Genomic DNA, 15,431 nt, shown 5'->3' with positions numbered 1-15,431 from the left:
CCCCTTTGCCTGCCGGGTGGACAGAGCATCGAGCTCCCACAGGTTGGTCGTGCGACGAGAAGATTATGAAAAGCGGACAATGCTAATATATATACAGGACATCTGTACTATTATAATTCCTCTACCAAAAAATCTACATATACTCGACCCCAAGAACCGATTCCACAGCCTGTCCCATCGCAACCAAACTACACCCCCGAAAATCTACCTCCATTCTCTTCAACACCTTATGGACCGACGGGCTCTGGAACCGGGCCTAGTCAATTCGGCTCGCCGCAAAACTTCCACAGTCGAGGAGGGTTTCGCGGTGGGAGAGGTTATCACGACGGAGGGCGGAGAGAACCCGAGGACCGGCCGAAAGCCAAGCATCCCATACCTGGGTGCGCTCCATGGCTACTAATCCGAACTAAGCTTGGGAGGAGATTTGTCCACAATCCGGAAACAAACGAGAGTTTTTGGAAATTCCCAGAGCAGGTTTTAAAGGGTGTGATTGAATTTGATCGTCTCGAGCGCGAGAAGAAAGAGAGAAAGGAACGAGGTGAACCCGAAGAACTGCCGAAGAAAGAATCGCCTAAACCCCAGGACAGTGTGAATCCCCAAACGGAAACAGAGCAAAACGAAGAAGCCCGGCCGTTAGATTATGACGAGGAATACGAAGAGGTCGAAGTCACAGATAGCGAAGGAGAAGGACAACCGTCAAAGCGCACACGAACTGAAAGTGTGGGTGCCGAAGATCAGCCCCTTGAATTTACCGAGGAAGATATGGAATATCAACTGGCAGCCATGGGTGAAGACTACGGATTGGACCCTGGGGAATACGGCGATGCGGGAGAAGAAGAATGGGAAGAGGGCGCAGAAGGCCTTCCATTGACCGAGGCTGATGCCGAAGCACTCTTCCGGGACTTGCTGGATGACTTCCAAATCAACCCATTCACGACGTGGGAAAATGTCATCGAAGAAGGCCGTATCATTGATGATACCCGGTATACTGCACCCTCGAACATGAAAGCTCGACGTGAAATATTCGCCAATTGGACCAGGGATCGAATCCAATATGTGAGGGATCAAAAAGCGAAGCAAGAAAAGACAGATCCCCGTATCAAGTACCTGGAATTCCTGCAAGAACATGCCACCCCTAAACTTTACTGGCCTGAGTTTAAACGCAAATACCGCAAGGAGCCTGAGATGAAAGACTCTCAGCTTGGAGATAAAGATCGCGAGAAGCTTTACCGTGACCACATCTCCCGATTGAAACAACCTGAAAGCACTCGCAAGTCAGATCTTTCAGCCTTACTAAAATCTGTTCCGTTGGATTTGTTGAATAGATCTTCCAACCTAGAAGCTCTGCCAACAGTGATCATCACCGATATTCGATATATCGGGCTTTCACTCAAAGTGCGCAACCAGTTGATTGAGGCATACATATCTACTTTACCTCCGGCGCCAGAGGTACAAAGGTCGGCTGAGGAGTTAAAGGAACTTGACCGCAAGCGCGTCGAACGCGAGAAGCGCGAAAAAGCACTGGCGGATCGAGAAAAACGGGTGGAAGAAGAGAAGCGGAGGCAACGAGGAGATCTTATGCGCGGCAAGACTCTCCTGCGTGAAGGCGAGGTCGAAGTTGAAGAGGCAATGAGAATCAATAAGGACGGCCTACGAAGTTATATGGAGGTTGATCAGGTGGAAGATGAGGAACAGAAGCCAAGCCAATAGTTGGTCACTGAATCTCACATGTAATTTTTGTCATAATAATGCCAGCCAAAATTATATTGTACAAAAAATGGCAATATGCGTCATGCCAATGTATGCCAATCTTTCGATTACTGAGGGTATCACTGTAGACGAGGGAAGCCAAGGCCCTCTTGCGTAGGCGGGTTGTCATTCCACCACCAAGATAATCACTTGAATCTCCAATCATCCCATTCCTCGTCATCATCTTCGCTCTCACTCTCAGCAGCATCCGCCTCCCCAACATCAGATACCGGTTCAGCTGGTATCTGTTCTTCGGCACGGGTTTGACGTAGCGCCTCGCGTTGTTGCTTGAGTCTTCGGACGCGCTCCTCCAACTGCTCCATCTCATCAAACTCTTCTTCCATGAGTCGCGCCGCATCCTCTCGCTCCCCCTCCAACTCTGCCTCGCGGGTGCGGGTTGTCGATGCCTTCGCTTGTTCCTGCTGTGCGGCGAGTTCTGCAGCAGTTATCGGTGCAGCCGAAATCGTGGCTTCCGCCGCTAGGGCAGCCGGTGCATGATGTGTACGAGATGGCTCGGCCACTTCGCGTTCGAATGCGGCCCATTCATCTTCGTCTACAGCCATAGGTTGGTTTTGTGGCGGGACTGGGGTTGTCGGCTGAGTAAGTTCTGTGACTGGTTCGACAACTTCTTGGTCGGCATCATGTGGAAGTTCTGGGCCCGCAACATCATCGTCAATTTGCTCTGAGCCTTCGTCCGCTGTGCTATGTCCGGCGCTTGGGGCGTCAGATGCAGACTGAAACGCATCCAATTCACCCCCACGTAGCTTCTTTCGGACAACGCCGTCTCCGCTGTCAACTTTGCGCTTTTTCGTGACACGGTTTCCTGTCGTGTTTGGTTGGGATGTGCCCTTGCGCGAAGCTAGTTCGTTGCGTAGTAGCGATCGGACGTCAGCCATGCTTTCTGTGTGGTGTGGAAGGTATCGGGTGAATATGAACTGGTGAAGTAGAGACCAGGTAGTAATATCAGTATGAGTTATGATTCAAATTGGCCTCGGCATTGAGAAAAGTGCCTGTGATGAAGAGTGGGGAACCTGGAGAAGCTCAAGATTCACTTTTGAGGCGCGAACCTGTGGCTGACGATCAGATCACATGACCGATGACAAATAAAGAAACGGGAGGCAAGCCACTTTATCTTCTCCTCATCCCAAGCTCACTCTCTCTTTCTTTTTTATCATCCTTCTTGCGTTACGATTTTCGCCATCTAATATTTGCAGGGACCAATACTGCTTCAATTGCAACTACATACTTTGCGTGATAAATTCCTCGCCAGAGATCACGATCTGCGCTTGAATATACCTTCACGCGACCCCGCTCAGTTGCCAAATTTCGATTGACGCGCAAGGGATCGCACAGTCCACCACAACACCACTACCTTCGGCGCGTCATTTGCCATCGCGTGTCAATCCAAGAAATATTGCGCGAAGTCTGGATCAATTATCGATCAAGTAATACTGTGGACACCATCGCTATTATTGAGCGTCTTCTTGTGTATTACTTTAGCGCCTTGAGCTTGTAGAGACCGTTGTCAGCCCTGGGTAATACCCAATTTCACCAACAAGTGAAAGGACTATTACCCCACCCCCAAACGTGCTGTAGTACGCGCCAAATCACTGTTTTATCATGGCCGGTAAGCTTTTGTACACCATTATTTCAGTTGTTGCGGCCCGATCAATGGAAGATGGCAAGGCAAACACATTTTTGATCGCGGACCCAAATACACGAAACAAGCTAATCAAAAGATCAGATGAACCCCGACGCTCCGGCCGGGCCACCAAAGGCCAGCACAAGAACCTCGAGCTACCAGATGCCCCCGGAAAGAAAGGCAAGGGCAAAGGCTTGAAGGACAAGAACGCCAAATCCTCCGCAGAACCCACACCCGGTCCCAGCGAAGGAGAAGGAGGAGAAGAGGAGGAGGAGGAGATCATTCGCTGCATTTGCGGTGAATACGAAGAAGAAGAGGATGTGGAGCGTGACATGATCTGTTGCGACCAATGTTCAGCATGGCAACACAACGACTGCATGGGCCTTACATTCACGAAAGGCCAAGAACCTGATCAGTACTATTGCGAACAATGTCGACCGGAAAACCACAAAGTCCTTTTGGAAAAGATCAATGCCGGGGAAAGGCCTTGGGAAGAAGTCGCTGAGAGGCGTCGTCAAGAGGCCGAGGAGAAAAAGTCCAAGCGCAAGAAGGGCAAGAAGGGAGCTCGTAAATCTAGACCGAGTGAAAGCAGGACAGATGCCAGCACACCGATGCGCACTGCACCCTCCATCACACCTGGTCCGCTCGGTTCTCCTAGGACTGGTGTGTCCGCGTCGGCCGAACCAGAGAAGAATGGCCATGCCGTTGATTCCCGGCGGTCCAGCACAAATAAGCGCAAGCTTGAAGAGTCAGTCGAGGTAGAGAATGTAAGTGTTTGCTTCCCACCAAACCTCTTTTTGAAGCCCGTTAACCTTTCCATCTACCAGGGACCGCAGATTAAACAACAGCGCGTATCCCCTCAATCTATCACCGCAGCTGTCCCACAAATCAAGGCAGACGATGCTAGCGAGACGCTAGCAACTTCAACGCTGGAGGAGCTGATGCCCACGAGAAGGAGTATAGCTTTACTTCTCATCAAGTTCTTGGCAGATCAACTCGCCGTGGCGTTGAAAGCCGGGTCATTTGCATTGCGTGCGAACCAGTCGTCGGAGGACTTGGCACGGCAGCTCGGTCTATCTATTGAGGATGCTATGTATGAGAGTATCTGCGGGCGGTCAGGCGAACCGAGTGAAACATATAAATCGCAATTACGGTCGATCATGTTCAATGTAAAGAAGAATGCTTCTCTGCGAGATCGCTTGCTCGTAGGCAGTCTCTCCCCCAAGGTGTTGTCTCAAATGACATCTGGAGAGATGGCGAGCGAGGAATTGCAGCAGAAGGATGCCGAAATCAAGCGAGAGGCAGAACGACAGCACATGATCATCCAAGAGCAAGGTCCTCGCATTCGACGCACCCATAAAGGAGAAGAGTTGATTGAGGATGAAAACCATGGTGCGAACGAATCCGTTTTCTCAAGGGCCCCCCGTCGTGCTCCCGGCGAAGGTGACGGCAGCCCCACAGAAGGAAGCCCGACAAGCCCAAAGGGACCTCAGCATACCAGATCAGACAGCTTCACCCGGGGCCCTTCTCCTGGAGGTAATCACCACGAGGACGTCTTCCCAGAAGTGGCCCCCAATGTTCGCGAGCCTGTGCCTAGCGGAAGGGTCCAAGCAGATGCCGAGATTGACCAGCTCTTGCGAGACGATGAACCTTACTCCCCTCCATACTCCCCCAAAGACTTCAACGACGATGGCATAATCTGGCGCGGCAAGGTGACTATGCCTCCCATCGGAGAATTTTCCTCAACAGCCAAGCATGTGGGAGGTGCCGACTTGAGTGGCCGAATCCCATGGAGCCAACTCGCCCCATCTACGTTCTTTGTTGATGGACGCATTGACATCCAACGAGCCACAGATTATCTCTGCGGTCTTCAGTTCAGCAAATCAACCGATGTCTCTGTCATTGCAGTCAGCAGCCCCGACCAGCCCGAGCAAAAAGCTGGCTTCGACCAGATGTTTGACTATTTCCACAGCCGTGGTCGTTATGGTGTGATTGGAAAACACCCATTGTCTGCCGTCAAGGACACATACCTTGTTCCCATGGAGGTCGGCACCACAACCATGCCGGAATTCATTGAGCTCTTGGAAAACATTTCCCTGGAAGGACCCATCACTGAACGCATTCTTCTCACAATTTTCGTCGTCAAGACGGGAGAGTCCAACCCCCCCTCTGTTCAGCCACCCTCTCACCAAGCTAGCCAGGAGCCACCCGTCTCTGCTAGTCCCCTCACAGCCAATTCATCAACGCCCCAACAGCCTCAATTTGTCACAGGAGTGGCGCCAACACCTCCGCACTATGCTGGATACAACTCGAACCCTGCACAGTCAGGCCAGTTCTCCAACCAACAGCCATCTCTGACTGGGCTTCCAGCTGCAGTGCAGGTACTAGGCTCACAAGTGGAAGCCCCAGCTATTCAGCAATTGTTGAAAACTGCACCCAATGTGGACATGGCACAGCTTAATGTCGTCCGTGACATCTTGACTCGCCAACCTGCTGCCGCCGACAGCTACGATGCCTTGATGCAAGCTCTATTTGAGATCCAGGTGAATGGTGGCCAGGTTCCTAAATAGATTGCTCGTTAGAATCATGTCAAAGATAGCCATCCATGGATATCATGCTCCTGTACAGTTTACGTCATGTTTGTATTCTTCTTTACAAGACTGCGCACTGCGAGTCTGGTGTTTGGGACTGAAGTTTGGGGAACAAAATGGGTTGTTTTATGGATGTGGAATACCCACTATCGAATGCTTTCAAATGTTATGTCTGCTGGGTCTCTGCACTCAACATGAAACCGTGTTTACTCCTTTTTTTCTTTCACATTGTTCTCAAGTTTAGCTTGGACTGCGCGTCTCCTCGAGACTCAGTCTACCTTAGTTTGACACCAATAGTCCATTCAATTTAGAGTGTTACATCCAGCTTTTCTCTTTAGTACTGTAGAAGAACAGGCCAATTGGTTTTATTCAGAAAATGACTACGGAGTACAATTCAACTGATGCCTTAAGCATTTCGTGAGCCTTGGACAGAAAGTTGGCGAGAGGTAAAATGAAATGGATATTGAGCGCATCGTTTTAAAACTTTCCTGACCGTCATCCAAGCATCATACACGAAATAATCAAACAAAAACGCCTGCGCTATGCAGAGGGGGCAGAGCCCGAAACACCGAGAACAAAGGGACAATAAGGAAATCTATTACCATCTGCCACCACCACGACGTCGGTATCCACCGCCACCGCCGCCGCCGCCGTAACGGGGACCGCGACCAGCGTTGGCGCGACCGCCAGAGGTGTATGGGTTATCATCTTCTTCTTGTTGACGCACTGGCGGAGCCCGACCCTTGAGTTCAGCGCTGAGCTTTTTGCAGTTCTTGCGCATGTCCGAGTACCCCATGTGCATCTTGCCGAAGAAATGATCGGCCAGTCGGCGATCGTTATCAAGACGAGACAAGTAGGCCCCGCACACGTCACAGACCTGCAGCTTCTGGTGTCCAGAGGGACCAGAGGTATCTTGTAGATTCTTGAGATCGCGCTCAAGAGTTTCCTTTTGATGCTTGGCCGTGCGGACTTTGTGCATTTCATTCATAGCCAATGAGACAGACCCTGTTTCACCCAGAACGGAGACCTCGAGGAGACCGGAGTTGATTGTGTTGGAAAGATCAGCGATTTGTTTGAGCTATTGAGCATGTTAGTAAGCCAAGAAAATCGTAGCAAATCGAATACGGAGAAGATCAAAAACGTACTAGGTCATTGGTCTGTCGAATCTCATCCGGTGTCTTCTCTAGACGACGCTGCGCGGAGTCGATGCGGCGATCACAGTCATCGATGTACTTCTGCATGTCGCGCATGTAATCGAATTCGAAACCCCACTTCGCCTTGTCAGAAGCAGATGCAGTTTCGTATTCTGTCTTCAGGCCTTCACTATGGACCTTAGGACAAAGTCCGAGATCTTGCTTGGTGTTGGTGAAGAGGTCGTGCGGGCATGTTCCAACGATGTAGGAGCGACAAACTTTGGGATCCGTGATAGACAACTGGGAATTGCGACCCTGTGCGCCAGTTCCAGTGAGCTGGTCAGCTACAAGTGAAGCAATGTTAGTATGGCTTGGAGGTTTGTCCGGGTGGGCTGGAGCTTGAGGAATTTTGAGGGGTATAAAGTCAGCTACATACCTCCCATCAGCTGCTCAAGCAGCTTTCTTTGTTCTGCTGCCATGCTGATAGCTCTTGCACCAGACTGTAAAGTGAAAAAGAGGGCAAAATTGTGTCAACGAACTGATTGGAGACGAGCGACGAAGTCTTTCCCTTCCGATGCTTTTGGCGCCAAGCAAGGCGGTGAGACTCCGCAGTCAACAGACCAGATGGACAACTCGGAGATATCGACGTTCGTTTTTGTCTTCCATTCGATGTGAAAGGAGTCTATTGAATTGATGATTTCTAGGATCTAAATATTGTGGTTGGATGATATACAGTGAACATCTCGCCACTGTCATCCTCCTGTCCTGTCAATTGAGCTTCATCATCGCAAGGACGCAGGCCGAGCTCCGGCAAGCATGAAGTCATGACGGTCCTTTCACTACTCTCGCTTCCTTTCGTTGCGCTTTTCCTTTCATTCTGGAGCTCCTCAGTCCTCGCATCATCAGACTATCATGAAAACCTACTCCTACACCCTCTACCGCAGTCCTCCCTGTTAGCTTCGTTCAACTTCCGAAGCAATACATCACAAAAATCATTCGATCAACAGCACTTTAGATATTTACCCCGCGCACTTGGTCAGATCCTACAGCATGCCCACACCAAAGAGCTGCACCTTCGCTTTACAACGGGAAGATGGGATGCTGAAAGCTGGGGCCCACGACCATGGAATGGCAGCAAAGAAGGAGGCACAGGCGTGGAGCTTTGGGCTTGGATCGATGCGCCAGGGGACGAAGAGTATGCTTCCCTCAGAACAAACCAATTGACAGGATATGGAAAGCTGACATATGCAGGGCATTCGCCAAATGGATTACACTGACGCAATCCCTCTCCGGTTTATTTTGTGCCTCCTTGAACTTTGTGGACTCAACACGGACGACCAGGCCTGTGGTCTCCTTTGAACCCTCCGGAGACCACTCTTCAGCCGACCAATTGCACCTTTTGCACGGAACTCTTCCTGGAGAGGTAGTTTGCACAGAAAACCTGACTCCGTTCCTGAAGTTACTGCCGTGCAAAGGCAAGGCTGGAATTTCTAGTCTTTTTGATGGACATAAATTGTTCGATGCTGCATGGCAGAGTATGTCAGTGGATATCCAGCCAGTCTGCTCCCCAAAGGGAGAGTGTGTGGTTCAGATCGAGCAAACCGTGGATATGGTTCTGGATATTGACCGGTCTAAGCGCTCTCGCTGTGCGTATTATTTGCCTGCATATTATGTTCTGGAATTGATTGCTGACCTCCCTTTAGCCAACCCGATCCCCCGACCTGTGCCAAATGACCAGCTAATTTGTGATACGTCTAAGCCTTACCACTCGAGTGATACTTGCTATCCTCTGGAAAAGATGAATGACAAGGCCTGGAGTCTGGCAGAAATATTCGGCCGAAGCCTAAACGGTATTTGCCCTTTGGCAGAGGTAAACGATTTGAGCGAGCAAAGTGTTTGTCTTCGTATTCCCCACGAACGAGGTGTCTTCATCTCCGATGACGCCGTGGAGATCAAGAAAGAGGACGGATTCACACGTTGTTTCAAGGTACCGCCAACCACTTCATTTGATCTCGCAATTCCCCAACAGCCAGTGAACGTTGAAGTCCCGTTGGAGGAGCCCGTCCTCCACGCGGAGCGAACGATCGTTGGACATGGCCAGGAGCGCGGTGGAATGCGCATCATTTTCGGCAACCCCTCCAACACTAGTGCAGTTGACTTTATCTACTTTGAAAGTCTTCCGTGGTTCCTGCGACCATATATACATACTTTGCATGCGACAATCACAGGCCATGATGGAGTTCCGCGCGAAGTTCCAGCATCCCAAATTGTTAAGGAGACCTACTATCGCCCTGCCATTGACCGTGAGCGCGGTACACAATTGGAGCTGTCGATGTCTGTTCCTGTTGCTTCCACCGTTACGCTGACCTACGACTTTGAAAAGGCCATTCTTCGGTACACCGAGTACCCTCCAGATGCCAATCGTGGGTTTAATGTTGCGCCTGCGGTCATCCGGATTCTGGACAATGTTCACAATGCACCAATTTACATTCGCTCTACCAGTCTCCTGCTTCAACTCCCGACCCCGGATTTCAGCATGCCATATAATGTCATTATTCTCACCAGTACTGTCATTGCACTTGCCTTTGGTACTATTTTCAATATTCTAGTTCGGCGAGTGGTCTCTTTGGATGAGGCTACTGCTCTAGGGGCTCAAACACTCAAGGGCCGAATACTGGGCAAATTGGTTGCCATTCGGGATAAGTTCCGTGGCAAGGACACCAAGGTTGAATAAATTCATAACAGAAAATAATAATACCAATTACAAGATTTTCATAGTTACTTGAATGTGTCGAGGTTTGAGAGAGTAACTGTGTTGAAGGTTATAAAGCTCAAATATCCGGGGACTTCCAGCTACAACCAGTACCCGGCTGGTCTACATTCATCAATAAGGGACAGAAAGAATGTATGGAAAATGCGGTCACCGCACTCGAGGACATAGCATATCTTGTAGTCTGCCGAAGAGAAAATAGCCCCGGTTGGTTCTATTCCTCGGCCAGTTGCAATTAATCACAATCTGAGTCAAACTGGACGATATAGCGATTGTCTCGAGATGAACCGTCTACATGATCTTTGAACACATATGCAAGACCATTAATGTTTATCACGGTGCTCTGGTCTTTTCATTTATCAAAATGGAGATTGACCAAATCCTCGAACGATTCACCAACGCGCTAAACGGGTCACTACACGGTGCAGGATTCAATGTTCTTGACCATTCAGGTATTGTTAACCATGCATTTTTATATATCCATACACTTCCTTCCATTCCACTACATGCTAGAGACTGATCTGATATAATCGCATAGGGAAGGAAATCTACAGCAACTCCGTTGGCAAAGCCAATTTTGACCATGACAACATAAACACGGTTACCCCCGACTCTCTGTGTTGTATTGCGTCAGTGACGAAGTTTGTCATGGCTGTGGCTGTGATGCAGTTGGTTGAACGAGGTATAATCTCTATGGATGATGATGTTCGCGCAATCATTCCAGAGCTGAGAGATATGACAGTTTTCGAGAACACAGACCTGGTACTAGTTGACTCTACTACCTATATTGCACTTGGAGCCTCGGATCTAATGATCACAGGTGGGAGCGTCTCATCATCGCCGGCCTATACTAAGCTTTTACCTATTTTGAAATTCCACGAGAAAGGCATGGATGTGATTCTAACCTCGAAAAATAGTCCACTGATGATCCGTAGCTCTGGTTTTGTTTATAATAGTTCGTCGACACTGTTGCAAGAATGATCCAAGTCCCAAGGTCGAGTAGAACAAACATTCCGTGGAAGCCTGGCGATTTTCAAGTTAGGTCATTTCACAAGCTCAAAGATATATCATTCCTGGACCGAATTATGGAGACTCATAGGCAAAACTGGGAGTGATACAACCATCCCCTGATACCTCGACCAAACACTTCATGGGCCTATGGTGGCGGAATAGATTGGGCTGGTCGATTGTTAAGTGATTCTATGTATATCCATTTTTCTCTTCAGGTCTAAGATATCGGAGTATGAAATGGTCGAAATTGTGACGAGAGACAGCCTTGAAGAATTCATGAAGAACAATAATGGTCTAGGCTCGGCGCAACATCGACAACATTTCGCCCAGAACAACAAAATCTGCCCGCGCCCTTAGAAATGGGAACCCGACTAAGCATCGACCAAGGTACAAACTCGGTGAGTCCAGGAGAGATCATTCCCAAACAGCCATTGGAAAAGGGTGGCATCGGCCTGTTCAGTACACTAACAGACTATATCAAGTTGCTAGCTGCCCTTCTGATTTGGCGGGTACCCTCTGTTGTCTGAGTCAAGTGTTGATATACTATTCAAACCTCAGCTAAGTGAGGCTTCTCGTGCAGCGATGCCAAGAGGACTTGGAACTTAGGTGAGGTGAGTTCTTGGGATCAAGTCCTCTGGAGATATCACACAGGCAGACCACTGCCTTGCTGGAACTGTGGCACCAAATGGTATCCCAGGTAGAAGAGAAGCAGGTACTGTCAACTGGAGTGGGTTGCCAAATTTGCACTGGGTAAGATTTTGCACTGGGTAAGATTTTTTCTTCCTTGTTTATGTTGGATGAATTTGGCAAATTTCGTATAATCTCGTCGTTCGGTCCATACTAACCTATGACAAGTGGATCGATCGAAAATCGGGCATCACGGCGGTTCTGTTCACACAGCTTATACCAGCTGGAGATGCTGCTGTGACTAGTATATTATTTAACTAGAATAGGCAGTCTCTAAGCTTGTCACCAGAGACAACAGCTTCAAGCTTAGGATGCGATTGAGCATAGCTCTTTTGTATCTACTTCAACTACGAGAGCTTAGTGTATGCAGCGATTGATAATAATTTGGGCATTTGACACACAAACACTTGCACAACTGATCGCTTTATATTCATAAAATTTACAGAAATCCTGAAGATCCAAAACCAGGGGAGAGAGAAATCCTCTCCAAGCCGGTCTTTATCGCACAAAACACTCCCTTTACTCTGTCCTAGTGTGAAGCTCTGTGGTAATTGGTAACCAGTCAGATATCATCATGCACATTAAAAACTCAATATCGCAACTCACCCGCCGTTAACAAGATTCTTGATGGCGTGCCAGCCAGGCAACGTATCAGAGCCACCAGCCTTTTCTCCCATGAAGCTATGGTCCTCAGTGGCACATGTCGGCTCTCCTTGGCTATTCATGGGGCTGGCGTTGCCCTCGGCCAGGTCCACTCGCTGGAGGTACTTATTCTCGGCACGCGACTTTTGATCCTGCAAACCAAGAAAGTCGCCCATTGTTGATTTGGGATTGGGAGCCTGCAAATGCAAAACAGTTAGTATACGTTATCGACCTCCTCACAGCCGGCACTGTAACACGAACATCTGCATGGCCAGTGCCCTGCTCTGTGCCTCCCATCCAGACCTTGTCCCCCCATCCCGCTCCGCCTCCGACGTTATTGGCTGGAGTGGGTGTGGCACTGGCGCCTCCGGCAACCGAAGTTGTTTGGTGGTTGGAGCTGCTTTCTTCACCCATTTTGTTATGGACCTCGGTCTAACTGTGTTTCTTAGGTTGATGATCAGCCCCATGTCTGGTTTGTATATTGAGATCCATTTTGTATGGGCATGGCACATGATCGAACGGAATATACAAATACGGGCAAAGATATATACTTACAATGATGTGTGTAGATGAGTTGATGTTAAAATATCATGCAATATAAAAAAACCGTACTAGTTATAAGAAAGAAGATGAACTCATATCTATCAATTTATTGCTATTGTGGTTGTTTCCAGGATTTTGGCCTAATCCTTGCCACAACCCCGGATGAAGTCATGATGAGTGTACAATGTTTCGGCGATTGGCCGACAATTGGCACAACCAATCACTTCCGATCTCAAGAGCCTGTTTTATGTTATTTGCTTTTTTCTGCTTTGAAACATGTCATTCTGGCTAGTCAACTAACTAGTTATATGCGTTCTACATTAGTTATCAAATGTTCTGATTGTGGGCCTGTGTGACAAACCCTGAAATTACTTGGCTGTGATATTCAAGTTGGAGACCATGGTGGTAGTGATGGAAAGGCACAATACGTCTAACCCATAATACATATTTTACTTCTTGCGAGGATTTTCCCGATCATACCGTATCACTCTGAAAATTGGCCAAACCTGCAGCAACACAGCTCCAACCATCATACATCCCGCAAAGATTTGCGCATGCAGGAACTCTGCTGCATCTAGATTTACCAAAGATCCTGCAATTGGAGTTCCAGCCAAAGCTCCAAAGGATGAGATTCCCCACATCATACCCAGACGAGTTCCCAGGAATGTGGAATCAGGGCAGAAGACCGGGTGTGCCACAATGGAAGTAGGCGCGGTCACCAAAACTCCGCTAAGAGCTCCCCAGTAGCATGCCCAAACGATGAACCCGGCCGAACTGGTGGCGGCAATCCAAGTGAACATAGCAATCGCCGAGGCAGCCACGGCGAATATCAGAATCCCAATTGGCTTGATGTATGCAACAAGCAGGTATGGCACGATACGACCGATAACGGACGAGCCATTCACAATTGCAACCATATAGAACCCCAGGCTAGTAGTTGTATGGACGACCGTTCGGGCATAAGAAGCGACATAAAATATCGGAACATAGTAGGCGAGCATAACACACGTGAGTGACAGCGAAAACATCATGAACGAAGGCTCCCGGAAGGCCTTCCAATCAATAAGGCTTCTTGCGCGGGCCTGTTGGCCCGGCTGCCGACACAGGATGGTACATGCAATGATGGCAAGAAACAAGCTGATAAAGCCAATGGAGCGGACCGCCCACCCAAAGCCTACCCTTGTCTGGAGCTGGCGGAACATGACGGGGAAAATGACAGCCCCAACACTAGATCCAATCGACGCACAGCCGATTGCGATCGGGCGCTTTGTGGTGAAGCTGGTGGAGATCACAACGAGGGCTGGGATGTAAGAGATGCCGCCTCCCATTCCAACACAGAATCCTTGCGCGAGTAAGACCTGATAGTAGGAGGTCGCGAGACTCGTCATCATCAAGCCGAAGACAGTCAGGAAACTGCCCGCTATGATGAGAGGACGCAAGTAACCAACATCAACTAATGGCCCTGTGGCAAGGCCAACCATGGGAATCAAGGTGGCTTGAATACTTCCTACCCATGAGATTGCTGATGGCGTTTGATCTGGCAGGAGGACTGTCTGGTAGTATTCTTGAAAAGCACCATATGTAGTCAATATTCCCCTACAAGAACGGTTAGTCCTGGTTGTAGAAATCTATGAAAAGTCGTTTCACTCACCAAGAGTTGGCAAAAATGCAGAAACCTGCAACAACGTTGAGCCAAGCATCCAAGCCACCATTGATTTGCTTTCTTGCGAGTTCATTTTCGGTTTCATGTTCGTTGGGCGCCGAAGTGTTGCCTAAAGTGGGCGTTGAGTATGGTTGCTCGACGCCATCAGGTATCGTCTTTTCTGTCTGCGCACTCATATCGATCGAAATTTGACATTTTGAAACAAACAAAACTTAGCAGACAGCAATTATAAGCCAAAGTCCCTTTACCCCGACACTCCACTGTGGGGAAGCTCTTCTCTCCACGGGCTTTTCATTAGTCACGAGCTTCTTCGGTTCGACCGGCACTGGGTAGCCGAGCTCTACCGATTCTCTACACTCTATAAGAGTGGTATTGATAGGCTAGATTGTTAATGAATTCTATGCAGCTACTCCAAAATGGGGTTGCGGGCATCTCCGACGGGATCTTAGCTCTGGTACGAACTAAGGGTCCTATCGAGATGTTTGACGCCGACGTCTTCTATATGATCATTATAACCATCATGATACATATCGACTGGCGTTCTAGTTCTATTGAGATTCAAAGTCGATGGTCGCCGATCCGAGGGTTTGAGATGAAATTAGATCAATGTTCAGTTGTATACCCGTTTTTCGGAGATTTCTTGGCTGCACTCATCTGTTTAGTGCCAATTGACGTGACGCTACACCAATCATAGGCTTGTTGGAAAAAAAAAACGTGTGAGCCATTACATTTTATGCACGGATACATGGGCAATAAAAATCAGGAATGAGTTAAATCCTAATGTTCAATTGACTTAAATCGCTTTGACGATAGTACCGCTAAAATATCTGGAGTTCATGATACCTACAGCCGATTTCGAGATATCTGGTCATTCAGGCTAGGCGCCTTATACAATGTTAAAGCCAGGAATTATTGGGTTCAAAAGACATGTTATTAACGACTGTTTCTAATTGGCGCAAAGCATTCGTATGTCCGGCACCACAAAATGAACAGAGACAAT

General features: G+C 48.7%; 8 protein-coding genes across 8 annotated transcripts; 4 read left to right on the top strand and 4 right to left on the bottom strand.

The window, feature by feature from the left end:
* Positions 1-229: 229 nt before the first annotated feature.
* Positions 230-1,710, top strand: N7529_010133 (uncharacterized protein; the record flags this gene model as incomplete). The annotated part of the gene is made up of 2 exons (XM_057245660.1): positions 230-380; positions 470-1,710. The coding sequence occupies 2 exons, from the start codon at positions 230-232 to the stop codon at positions 1,708-1,710; spliced, it is 1,392 nt and encodes a 463-aa protein (XP_057093923.1).
* Positions 1,711-1,895: 185 nt separating this feature from the next.
* On the bottom strand, positions 1,896-2,645 carry N7529_010132 (uncharacterized protein; the record flags this gene model as incomplete). The annotated part of the gene is made up of 1 exon (XM_057245659.1): positions 1,896-2,645. One exon carries the CDS (start codon positions 2,643-2,645, stop codon positions 1,896-1,898), a length of 750 nt encoding a protein of 249 aa, XP_057093922.1.
* A 724-nt stretch (positions 2,646-3,369) lies between these two features.
* N7529_010131 (uncharacterized protein) lies at positions 3,370-5,961 on the top strand (the record flags this gene model as incomplete). Its single annotated transcript, XM_057245658.1, has 1 exon — positions 3,370-5,961. The coding sequence occupies one exon, from the start codon at positions 3,370-3,372 to the stop codon at positions 5,959-5,961; it is 2,592 nt and encodes an 863-aa protein (XP_057093921.1).
* Positions 5,962-6,580: 619 nt separating this feature from the next.
* Positions 6,581-7,594, bottom strand: N7529_010130 (LUC7 domain-containing protein; the record flags this gene model as incomplete). The annotated part of the gene is made up of 3 exons (XM_057245657.1): positions 6,581-7,060; positions 7,128-7,459; positions 7,552-7,594. 3 exons carry the CDS (start codon positions 7,592-7,594, stop codon positions 6,581-6,583), a joined length of 855 nt encoding a protein of 284 aa, XP_057093920.1.
* A 345-nt stretch (positions 7,595-7,939) lies between these two features.
* gpi16 (GPI-anchored transamidase subunit GPI16) lies at positions 7,940-9,849 on the top strand (the record flags this gene model as incomplete). Its single annotated transcript, XM_057245656.1, has 3 exons — positions 7,940-8,310; positions 8,367-8,761; positions 8,819-9,849. The coding sequence occupies 3 exons, from the start codon at positions 7,940-7,942 to the stop codon at positions 9,847-9,849; spliced, it is 1,797 nt and encodes a 598-aa protein (XP_057093919.1).
* A 400-nt stretch (positions 9,850-10,249) lies between these two features.
* Positions 10,250-10,820, top strand: N7529_010128 (uncharacterized protein; the record flags this gene model as incomplete). Its single annotated transcript, XM_057245655.1, has 3 exons — positions 10,250-10,337; positions 10,424-10,779; positions 10,803-10,820. The coding sequence occupies 3 exons, from the start codon at positions 10,250-10,252 to the stop codon at positions 10,818-10,820; spliced, it is 462 nt and encodes a 153-aa protein (XP_057093918.1).
* Positions 10,821-12,185: 1,365 nt separating this feature from the next.
* Positions 12,186-12,639, bottom strand: N7529_010127 (uncharacterized protein; the record flags this gene model as incomplete). Its single annotated transcript, XM_057245654.1, has 2 exons — positions 12,186-12,422; positions 12,487-12,639. 2 exons carry the CDS (start codon positions 12,637-12,639, stop codon positions 12,186-12,188), a joined length of 390 nt encoding a protein of 129 aa, XP_057093917.1.
* A 578-nt stretch (positions 12,640-13,217) lies between these two features.
* On the bottom strand, positions 13,218-14,607 carry N7529_010126 (uncharacterized protein; the record flags this gene model as incomplete). Its single annotated transcript, XM_057245653.1, has 2 exons — positions 13,218-14,364; positions 14,420-14,607. The coding sequence occupies 2 exons, from the start codon at positions 14,605-14,607 to the stop codon at positions 13,218-13,220; spliced, it is 1,335 nt and encodes a 444-aa protein (XP_057093916.1).
* Positions 14,608-15,431: the final 824 nt, after the last annotated feature.

This window comes from Penicillium soppii (assembly GCF_028829465.1).
Source record: "Penicillium soppii strain IBT 18220 chromosome Unknown utg000007l, whole genome shotgun sequence".
NCBI classification, from domain to species: domain Eukaryota; kingdom Fungi; phylum Ascomycota; class Eurotiomycetes; order Eurotiales; family Aspergillaceae; genus Penicillium; species Penicillium soppii.
Note: the sequence above shows the minus strand (reverse complement) of the source record. Positions and strands in the feature narration are given on the sequence as shown.